The 11304-nt window shown below is 40.0% G+C and overlaps 2 protein-coding genes across 6 annotated transcripts in view; one reads left to right on the forward strand and one right to left on the reverse strand.

The window, feature by feature from the left end:
* The window catches only part of LOC137062103 (uncharacterized), a 44608-nt gene extending 43626 nt beyond the window's left edge, over window positions 1-982 (reverse strand). For all 3 annotated transcript variants that reach the window (XR_010901202.1, XR_010901204.1, XR_010901203.1), the window contains exon 1: window positions 919-982. The gene's annotated coding sequence lies outside the window, so the exon portion shown is untranslated. The remainder of the gene's footprint in view (window positions 1-918) is intronic.
* On the forward strand, window positions 545-10822 carry LOC137062101 (uncharacterized). 3 transcript variants are annotated; one of them, XR_010901197.1, is made up of 8 exons: window positions 546-1371; window positions 4419-4557; window positions 5175-5314; window positions 5619-5671; window positions 5813-5937; window positions 7184-7495; window positions 7578-9827; window positions 9939-10822. XR_010901197.1 is itself a non-coding variant. In XM_067432909.1 (8 exons), the coding sequence occupies exons 2-8, from the start codon at window positions 1157-1159 to the stop codon at window positions 7908-7910; spliced, it is 1317 nt and encodes a 438-aa protein (XP_067289010.1). In that variant the 5' UTR covers window positions 546-946; window positions 1140-1156; the 3' UTR covers window positions 7911-10820. The 3 variants fall into 3 exon arrangements, 2 of the variants coding, with proteins under 2 accessions (XP_067289011.1, XP_067289010.1); XM_067432909.1 differs by having other exon boundaries at window positions 546-946; window positions 1140-1371; window positions 7578-10820; XM_067432910.1 differs by having other exon boundaries at window positions 545-1371; window positions 7235-7495; window positions 7578-10821.
* Window positions 10823-11304: the final 482 nt, after the last annotated feature.

The raw sequence follows: 11304 nt of genomic DNA on the forward strand, positions 1-11304 counted from the left end.
TATATATACACACACACACACACACACATACAGACAGACAAACTGCCTGAATAAAGCTAAATCACATTTTACAAACCTGTTGACCATAAAATCAAATATATATATATATATATATATATATATATATATATATATATATATATATATATATATAGTACACAGTGTCTTATTGTACAATTATTCTCAAACTAATGTACAACTTTTTTCTTTTTTAAAGTAGGCCTAACAAGTAAATAATATATGATATTTGCCTATATCTGATACCATCCACCTAGTAGCCCACCTTTTGTAAGGGGTATCTCAAACACCTTACCATGATGTGAACGAATAAACTAACTTGACTTGATGTCATTAACTAGCTAGAGTAATCTCTGGGTGCATAGCATTGCCTACTTAAAGTAACCGCTCTCCTAAATTTCTCTAATTTGCTGTTTCATCGATTTTTTTTTGTGATAAAATCGTTTTAAAACTGACTGAATGAAAGTGAAAGTGTGCCTTTATTTTGAATTCATTGCACACATTTTGTATCATCCGCTCCGCTTTTACAGTCAGTCAGATTATTACTTCGAAAAAGAAACGAAGGATGTGTTTGGAACGGTGTTGGTATCGTGAAACTGTCAAAGAATTGGCAGTGGCGTAGGCTATACACTGTGTGAGTGTGTGTCTCGTTGCCGATAAGAACTGACAGTTATAAAGTGAGCTTGCCGGAAGACTTTCCTTTCAGCCAATGCATCCGTCCAAACAACAGGATTGGAAGCAGCTGACTCAAAGACCGAAGTTCACATTAGTGACACATTATTCAACTGTTGTGGTGACCAAGCATTTCTTTTCGAATTGCCTTCAAAATGGAGGATTATGCTAGCTAAATCTCCGCAGTAAACAGCTTTGTGTGTGTGTGTAGTGTGTGTGAGTGTTTACCGGCGGTGAGTTTTCAGATCCAGAACAGGTAATTGCTTCTGACTCATATGAGACCTGCAGGTATGCTGATAAAGTTCGACAGTGCGCACGCGCACATTCGTCAGGAAAATAAAATAATTGTTTATTTTTTTAAATTACGAAAATTGGAGGGTAAATTACTTTTTACTTTTTCCTCTTGAAACTGTATTTATTGCTGTCTGTTTATTTATGTGTTGTTTCAGTAACATTAGTTACTTAAATGGAGCGGAGGAGTAGAACACGTGTAGCGGTGATAGGGGCTGGGCCGGCAGGGCTTTGCGCCGCTCGACACATCCTGTCTAGGCCCGAGACGTTTGATCCACCAGTGGTGTATGAAATTACGGATCATTTGGGTGGGACCTGGTTCTACGAGGAACAACGAGGCACATATGACAATTTGTATCCCATCCACAGCAGTATGTATAGGGACCTCAGGTAAAGACAAAAACTGGTCACCTGCTGAGAATAAAGACATCTTAAACCTTGTGGTTTTCAGGACTTTTGTGCTGGTTTAGACCAGTCGAGCTTGTCTGATCTCCCAGACTGACAAGCTAAACCCTATTAAAGTTGCCATGAAATGGGAATTGCATGCCCACTACAGAGCTCACCCCCCTTACTGGATGTAATGGGGGCTTCATCCATTGGCTCTGTAGTGAGCAGCAGCATCTACTTTACTTCCCTATTATGATATGTATCGTAGTAAAATGACTTTTCGAACAAGAAAACATTTAGGCCGGGCCTAGATTTTGTCCATTGTTTTTTAAATATAATAATGTGCACAGATGAATAATTTCTAACAAATATTCCATTAAAAAAACGTTCTTCACACCCTGATAGCAAGCAATTAATAATAGAAGTGGTTAAACATGTTCATTTATCTTCCGTGAAAGTCTCAGGACCAAAAAATGCGCGTATCCACGTACCCTGCTCAGACATCACACGTCATCAGCGTTGTTGTAGGTCAGACAGTCACAGAGTGCCATAAAAAGCAGCCACCTTTTACATTTCCTCCTGAACCAAAACAACATGCTTATGCTGCGTTCACGCCATGTCGTAATTATCATAATTTAGAGACTGCAACCTGTGACATTCTACTCAGAGTTGTTCATGTTCTTGTATCTATGCCAACACAATCAACGCCTAAATGAATCTCGTGGGACAAGTCAGAGCTTGAAGATGTTTACGTTCATTATTGTTGTAATGTTATTTGCTTTGAGACATCAGGTAATGTAATGCTTTACAGACTGCTCTGACTGTGCGCTTTTATGTATCTTTGAGGAGGCGTGACTTTGGAGAGCTTTCTGAAGGGAGGGTGGGATCCTATAGCCTGGCTTCGCCCTCCTACGTACTTCCTCTCTATTTTAATTTTCCTTCAGTACTACGTCTGGGACTGTGTTGTATTTTGGCCGGTCCAATCAGCGAACAGAGGGAGTGGCTGAGAATGATGACGTTGATGTTCTGCGCTAGTTTGAGTTGTAGTTTAGTAATGGCGGCAGAGAAAGATGCGAGCGAAACCATTCAGTCGGTTGTCGCACCGCTGCCGAATATCCAGAAGTTAAAGCCGGAGCAAGAACAACCTTTGTTAGGGTTTGTTGATGGCCATGGTGTTGTGGCCCTCCTCCCCAACAGGGTAAATTAGAGAAAAGTTTAATTTTCCAGCTTACTCCATTAATGTTGAAGGAGTTGGCTGGGTGATAGTTGGCAGCTAGCCTGGATGCCAGCTGAACTCAGGCCCGCCCACAAATTTTTTAGGTCAGGCGGTTCGGTCTGGACTTGATCCATAGAGGAGTAATTATCCCCGAACAGAAACAGTTCGGACCAAGGAAATCATCAGGGCAGGTGTTAGACGATGATGGACAGATGATAAACAGTAACATAATCATGCACGTCATCAAAGGGGCTTGGATTATATTTGTTCGGATCATACACGGAGAGCTTGTTTCTATATGCATTCACCTTAACAATTTCTCTCAAAAATTATGATCATGTTGGGTAAGTATTCTGTGTATCATTAAATTCTTTTTTTTTTTTTTTTTTTTTTACAACACCGGCAAAGATCGTTTATTCCAGCGCACGTGCAGACAGGGTTGCCAAGTTTTTACAACAAAACCCGCCAACTAGCCCTAAACAATAGCTTCTCCGGGGGGTTCTCTGGAAAAAAAATGGTGTTTGGGGGCTAAAATGTGTGTTATTTAGGCAAGGTTGTCTGCTAAAATTCGCACTCATGGGTCTATCACATAATAGTCACTTCAACCCGCGGACATAGAAAACAACCGGCGGAAAAAAACGTGGACTTGGCAACACAGTGCAGTTAAGCTCTGTTGACGTTTGACAATGCGTTGCTTCATCGCTCTGATTGGTTGTAGGTCTATCCAATCGAGGTCTTCCCTGTTTCGGTTGAAACGCCCCATAATCACAGCCCAATGGAGCAGTTTCAGACTCATATTCTGACTAGAATTGAGTATGACCACGTCAGGCTAGTTGGCAGCCCTATTCAGATGGTAATTGTTCCTCGTGGGGTCGGAAGGCATTGCTAGTTACAGGGGCTGGTCAGTTATTTTATTGCCGACTGTCTCCCACCAACCGTGGAAAAATTCCCGGCCAAGTTACCTACTGCTTTTGACAAACCAAGGTCGTGTGGTGATGTAATTGCTGTCAGAATCCACATCTCTGAGTTTTAAAGAATATATCTCTTCAAAATGTACTGTTTATAATCCTCTTTGACCACTGCAGAGCACCATACGTTTGCGCTTTGCTGTTATTTGAATGCACTTATATTTCTTTAAAATGCTGGCATGTATTTAATAGAGCAATATATTTCATCAACACTCAAAAATGTTTAAATAAAAGCACATAAACATTTGAATTGGGCCGTTATTTATAGCAGCATTTATTATCATACATACCAAGCATATGATATTTTATTTACAGCATACGATCATGTTATTGACCACGTGATCAGCATGTTCCAGATCACAAAACTCTCCTATCCACAGTGAATAAATCACAATCCAAATGCATAAGTTTTAGGTTTTATCACTGAGGTGGCGTGCGTGCACATTTATTTTGACGGGTTTCCATGTGAGAATGGCGCATGACATACGTCACGACCAAACGTTAACGATTGGTTATGGCAGATCCAGAGTAGCTCTGGGGAGATCCAATAGTTTTAAACTTCAACAGAGTTCCCGTCTTCGCAGAAGTACACACTTGTCAATGGAGAGTGGCCAGACTCTTTGAACAAATGAAATATACGAGAGTCTGGTAAGACCAGTCTAGGTATCCTATGCATTCAAAGCTTGTTTGCTATTGCTATCCTCTCCGAAGTTGCCTAACCTACCTTTAAGTGAATGTCCTACCAGAAAAAAAGCAAACCAGTCTAGGTTTAAGATGTCTTTTTATTTTAATTTATTTATTTTTCATTTGTGTCTAATTTTTTTATACGATTTTATGTACTAAAAAATCCCATATCTGTTTTAAAGAACCAATTTGCCTAAGGAGGTTATGATGTTCCCTGATTTTCCCTTTGACGACCACCTACCATCTTTTTTGCACCATACGTCAGTTCAACTGTATTTGGAAAAATACTGTGAGAGACATGATATCGCTCGTCACATCAAGGTATGTTTGTCTTGAATATCAATTCTATGTCTGTAATGAAACTTAATCAGTTTCCTGCTAAATATTTATTTCAATGCAAGAAATGTGGGTTAACAATATTTGTTTTTTATTAAATCCTAAACCAGGGGACAAACCATTACCAAACCACTGGTTATAAACCAGTCCTTCACCAGGACTGTTTATTTTGCAGACTTAAACATATTGAGAAACAATATGGATAAATCATCAGTTTACCCAGGCTTGGCATGTGTCCATATATTCAAAGTCTGAGAAAGCAAGGCATCACTCAAAACGTCTGGTATTTACTGATGTTTCTTTCCACAGTTGCAGCAACATGATCATAGTCCACCTATATAAAACTGTGAATAAATTGTAGTTGAGTAACAACAGCTATTAAGGTAAAATTGTTAATCAACTAGTTGGCAGAAAGTTGAGATCATTGCGGATTTCCTATTGATCTGGGTTGTAGGGGCCACTGACCTCTGCTTGTCAGTAAAAAAAATCAAAGGACCCAAGTGTTTTTTCAAAGCCACTGTATAAACGTTCTCAGTATTAGTATTTTTCTTACCAACAGGAGCAAGAATATTGCTTATGACAGACTGCTTTGTCCCTCACAGTTCAACACCGCGGTGGAAAAGGTGAAGCCCGTCTCCATGGAGACGGAGACAGGGGGAGCTGTGACGTGGGAGGTAATTTCGCACCGCACATGTGGAGACCGGAACACGCAGACGTTCGACTCCGTGTTCGTCTGCAACGGGTGAGGAATGCCATCTTAAAGAGTCCTTTTATCTCCTAGACATGCTCAAATGGACACAATTGCATCTAATCTCCAATTGCAGCTTCGCGGTGATGTTCTAAATGCATAGCATTATTCAAATAGTGGCATGTTCATTTACCCCATAATATTCCCAGAGGCTTTTATCTCGCTGAATTCTCTCAGAGGTGATGTGAATGGGTATTATGTTATGCATTCATGTGACATTTCTGTGAGGGAATTCAGAAGACCACAGGAGCCCTTTAGCGTCTCAGCACTGACTCATATTTCCTTCCTCTTTCTGCAGGCATTATTCCGACCCCCACCTGCCCTACATTCCTGGAATAGAGCATTTTAAAGGTACAACAAATGATCACTGATCACTACAAATGCATAACCCTGAAAGCCCCAACCATTAGTCTCATTACACCCCTGCATCTCTCCTTTTTCTCGCTGTCTCTCATCATTTATCTTTGCTTTTACTCTGTTGCTGTTTTGCAGGAAAAGTCTTACACAGTCACTCATACCGCTATCCAGAGCCCTTCGCCAACAAGTCTGTTGTGGTCTTGGGGGCCAGAGCATCTGGTGTGGACATTTCCATTGAGTTAGCCCAAGTTAATGCTCAGGTTTGTAGCTAAGCTTCTTTTTTTTTTAGAATATCACATATACTATTTTAAGTGGCATAGCTTTGCTTGGTTGTGAATTAGAGGGTTAGTCTCCCAAAACTAAAAATCTGTCATTTCCGCTAAATGGAAGGTAAAAACTATTTCCATATCCATATCATTATCAAAAATAAATATCAAAATTTATTTTAATTAATTTAGACTATTTTTTTGATGGGAGGCCTTTCAAATGTTAGAAACACTATTAGCTGACAGGACAGATCAGACTGATCAGATTGAATTTTATTTCAAGTCACAATTTTTTTTCTTTTTCATGCTTTTAGTTTGAGTTAACAATAACCCTGATTCAAAGTCCTGAATTAAAGTCATGAAAGTGTAATGGAGAAGTATTTAAAGGGATTTCTCACCAAAAGATTTTTTACATTATAATCATTTGCTCACCCTCATGTCATGTTGTTCCAAACCTGAATTAATTTCTTTCTTCTGCAGAACACAAAAGAAGATATTTAAAAAAATGTCAGACACCAAACAGTCGATGGGCCAAACAGTCGATTTCTTTCTCTCCATACTATGGAATTCAATCGGAAATCTAGTAGTTTAGTTTCCCATTTTATTACAAATATCTTCAGGTTCAACCTTGCATTAAATGGAATTTTCATTTTGGAGTGAACCAACCATTCAAGGTCAACATGACCATTCATTTTCTGAATTTATTTAGCATCTCATGCTATAGAACAATGTCCCCACCCTACATTTTTACACTGATGTGTCACAATAATGAAAAAATGTGTCACATCATCTGTTTCATCGTGACTTTAAACGTTCCCGCCGTGCATTGTAATTGCATCAATAAGATCAGCATGACTAATCCTTTTGAGTTTCACAAAAGAAAGAAAGGCAAATGGGTTTGGAACAACTTGAGGGTAAATAAATAATGACAGAAATGCTATTTTACGATTGCCATATTCAAAATCCCTTTAAATCAAACATTGTTCTTGATTTGTCCATCTTATTCATCTCAGTAGTTAAAATATATAATATCATTATAAATTTAGTATACAGATACACTCCTTAGCGTCTGTATCCATACCATGGATATTGTGACTGATCATGTCCAAACCTTTATGGCCTCCACAGTCAGATATCTATCCTTTAGAGGAGTGAGAAATGAAGCTGGCCTCACTGCTAACAATTGAGAGTTGAATGACTCTCTCTCTTACTCATCTACAAATGTTTTTTCTCCTTTTAGGTGATTTTAAGTCATAGCAATCCGACTTTATCCTTACCTCTGGGTATCCAGCAGGCTACCTCTGTTGTTGGAGTCTTGGAGGATGGATCTTTACAGTTCCAGGATGGATCAGTGACCCGTGCTGATATTCTTCTGTTCTGTACAGGATACAACTTTAACTTCCCATTCCTTTGTCCATCAGAGCTAGGCCTGGAAGTACAGGATCTTTTTGTGACTCCACTCTACAAGTACTTGTTGCCCCCTGGCTTCCCGTCAATTTTTTTCATCGGCATTTGCAAAATTATTTGCCCTTTCATACATTTTGACTGTCAGGTGAGCAGAGAGGAAAAACTGGATGGTTTGAATACAGTTTGAATTGTGAAATGTGATTCATTCTCACAATTTTTATCCATAGGTTCAGTTTGCTGTTGCTGTTCTGGAGGGTTCGGTAAAGCTGCCCACCAAGGAAGAGATGGAGAAGGAGTCGCAGAGAGAGATGCAAAAAAAATTAGACACAGGTGTGCAGGTGAAGCACTTGCTCAATTTGGACAAGGATCAGTGGGATTATTATCTGGATCTGGCCAGGGTGGCCCGATTCACTCCCCCTCAGCCTGTGTTTAAGAGTCTATATGATGAGGTGGGCAAACAGAGAAAGAAAGACCCACAGAAATACAGACAGATCAACTATAGACTCATTGACGCCACACAGTGGGAGCTTTTGGAAGCTTCGCCAGAACAGACTGATTGACTGTAGCTAGAGTTTGAGGAAAATTAATGGGATTACACAGTTTTCCTGTCATACCTGAAAGGCTTTCTTTTTGTAGGAAAATAAAGTCTGTAGAAATACTAAAGGAAGAAAATTATCTTAATGATTCTAATAATAATACAAAAAAAATTAGATATCAAAGTTAATTTTATCTAATCAGCCAATCAGATGGCACCAGCTCAATGCGTTTAGGCATGTAGACACGGTCAAGACGATCCGCTGAAGATGAGCGTCAGAATGGGGAAGAAAGGTTATTTAAGTGACTTTGAATTTGGCATGGTTGCTGGTGAAACTGATGAACTACTGGGATTTTCATACAAAACCATCAGAGAGTAACACAAATAACCATGCATTGCAACCGAAGCCTGCAGAAGAGCATCAGTGAATGCACAACATGTCGTAGCAGAGGGGCTACAGCAGCAGAAGACATACCAGGTGCCACTCCTGTCAGCTATGAACTGGAAACTGAGGCAAAAATTTGCACAGGCTCATCAAACTTGGACAGCTAAGATTGGAAACTTATTTCTGCTGTGACATTCAGATTGTAGGGTCAGAGTTTAGTGTAAACAACATGAAAACATGGATCCTCCCTGTCTTGTATTAATGGTTCAGGCTGCTGGTGGTGTAATGGTGTGGGGGATATTTTCTTTCCACACTTTGGGCCCCTTAGTTCCAATTGAGCATCATTTAAATGCCACAGCCTACCATACTATGGATATTGTGGCTGACCATGTCCAAACCTTCATGGCCTCCACAGTCACCAGATATCAATCCTTTAGAGCATCTTTTGGATGTGGTGGAACGGGAGATTCACATCATGGATGTGCAGCCGTCTAATCTGTAGCAACTGCATGATGCTATCATGTCAATATGGACCAAACTTAAGTAAGGCAGCTCTGAAGGCAAAAGTTAGCCTGACAAGCCAGACCCACATCAAGATGTTTGGTCTGGAAACTCACCATTGACAGGGCTCAATCCGAGGGGCGGGATAAACGGTTGTCTTTCAAACGTCCTCAGCACACAATATGATAGCGCTACAACCAACCAGAGCAATGTGAAGCAGAGCTAGTTGATAGATTAAACATTTGCTGCATCCGGTCAGCAAAACTCCAAACACATCTTCCCTTTTTAAGAATGACTTCAGTGCCGATCTTTGTTCTTTTCTCGGAGAAAAGCTTATCTCCAAGTCTTCCAGAGTCGCGGTCAAAGCGGTTTCGAAAGAGCGCCGTTCGCCAGCTTCTGTGTTTACTAGGAGCACGCAAGCGCAACTAGGCCGTCATAATGTTAAGCCCCGCCCACCGACTCTATACACAATGTGATTGGCCTGACCAGAGTTTGGTTTTTTCGCACTTTTCATTTCATTCCAAAGTGCAACAATGGGAAAAGGGAAAAATAACAAAAATGAATAAAAAGTAAAAATATAGAATAATACAAACAATCAACACATAAAAGCCTTTCTAAACAGAAAAGTCTTTAGTTCAGCTTTAAATTGGTCCAGGCTCTGTACTGCTCTCAGCTCACTGGGAAGGCAATTCCAAAGCCGCGGTGCAGTCGAGCAAAAAGCTTGATCTCCCATGGTATGAAGCCTGGTGGTGGGAACATGAAGAAGCAGGTGGCCTGAAGATCTGAGGGTGCAGGTGGAGGATTTCAGACTGACCTGTAGATATGGTGGTGCATGTCCGGTGATGGATTTATGTGTGAGCAGGAGGATTTTGTATTCGATCCGGGATGAAACGGAGCCAGTGCAATGAGTGCAGGATGGGACTTATGTGATCGTATTTACGGACTCTCATAAGGACTCTGGCAGCACTGTTCTGGATGTATTGAAGCGTCTGGATATTTCTGCCAGAAATCTCACAGAAGAATCCGTTGCAGTAGTCCAGCCTGGTCGAGACAAAGGTATGGACAAGTTTCTCTGCATCTTGAAAGGTTAAAAGGGGACCAAGTTTGGAGATGTTTCAAAGGTGGTGGAAGGAAGTTTTACAAATGTGCTTAATGTGGTCATTAAAGGTCAGCTGTGGGTCAAGCCGACCCCCTAGATTTGTGATTGAGGAGGAGAAAGTGATGACATGGCCGTCAAAGATGAACTGGGATATGGGAGAGGAGTGGATCTGATGAGGGGTGCCAACCAGTAGTGTTTTACTAGAGTTCAGCTGGAGAAAGTTAGTTCCCATCCATGCCTTAATCTCCTCAAGACATATACTAACAAACTTCCGTTTGTTAGATTAGGCACTGATGTTGGAGAGAAAAGGCCTGGCTAGCAGTCTACACTTTAATTTATCTTAAAGGTGTTCTGTTGGGTTGAGGTCAGAAACTCTGTTCAAGCCAGTCAAGTTCCTCATCAAACTCGCTTATCCATGTATTATATAGACCTTGCTTTGTGCATTGGTGTGCAGTCATGTTGGAACAGGAAAGGGCCATCACCAAACTGTTCCCACAAAGTTGTAAGCATGAAATTTCCAAAATGTCTTATTATGCTTTCACAGGAACTAAGGGGCCCAGCCCAATCCCTGATAAACAACCCCACACCATAACACCACCACCAAACTTTACACTTGGTACAATGCAGTCAGGCAAGTACCGTTCTCCTGGCAACCACCAAACACAGACTCGTCCATTGAATTGCCAAACAGAGAAGTGTGATTCGTCACTCCAGAGAACACGTCTCCACTGCTCTAGAGTGCATTGATGGTGTGCTTTACACCACTGCATCCGACGCTTGGATGCTGGATGCTGCTCGGCCATAGAAACCTATTCCAGGAAGCTCTTTATATACTGTTCTTGAGCTAATCTGAAGGCCATACGAAGTTCTGAGTGCTAAATTTACAATGTCTAAATCTATTTTGTTGTTGTTGTTTATTTGTGTTTGTTAGCATAACAAATATAAATAAAGGTTTAAGTTTAATTGAAACATTTGATTGTGAAAATGTCTTGGTGTTTACATATGTTTTTCTTTTGTTTTAATGACAGACAAGCTGTATGAACTCCACAAGTAATAGAATAGATAATGGATCTTAACTAAAAAATCATTGGGGATGGATCATTGCCTTCACTAACCCATGTAGCCTACATACATAAATGAGTCAGGGACAGCCTTAAGCAGGCTAGGCTATACACTAAGAAATAGGTATCATGAAAAAGCTCATATTGCTAGAAGAATTGCTAGCTTTTAATTAAAAATGTCAATATAATAGTTTTAGTCAATAAAATTTTTAATTTTTTTTTTAAATATTCCATTACATTTTTAAATTATTTATTTATTGTATGATTTTGCTGAATACAATTATTTCTGATGTTTTTACAGTTTTCACTCTTCATCTAAACTGGCGAATCAGTATCCTCGTGGTCCACCAGAAAGTTTTAAATATTTAAAAAA

This window comes from Pseudorasbora parva, chromosome 23, assembly GCF_024679245.1.
Source record: "Pseudorasbora parva isolate DD20220531a chromosome 23, ASM2467924v1, whole genome shotgun sequence".
Classification (NCBI taxonomy): domain Eukaryota; kingdom Metazoa; phylum Chordata; class Actinopteri; order Cypriniformes; family Gobionidae; genus Pseudorasbora; species Pseudorasbora parva.

Bases quoted from the DNA above. Each gene is read 5' to 3' on its own strand.
- LOC137062101 (XM_067432909.1), top strand. From the start codon at position 1,157: ATGGAGCGGAGGAGTAGAACACGTGTAGCGGTGATAGGGGCTGGGCCG. The intron at 1,372-4,418 runs GTAAAGACAAAA...TCTGTTTTAAAG, and splicing joins AGTATGTATAGGGACCTCAG to AACCAATTTGCCTAAGGAGG. The intron at 5,672-5,812 runs GTACAACAAATG...GCTGTTTTGCAG, and splicing joins TGGAATAGAGCATTTTAAAG to GAAAAGTCTTACACAGTCAC.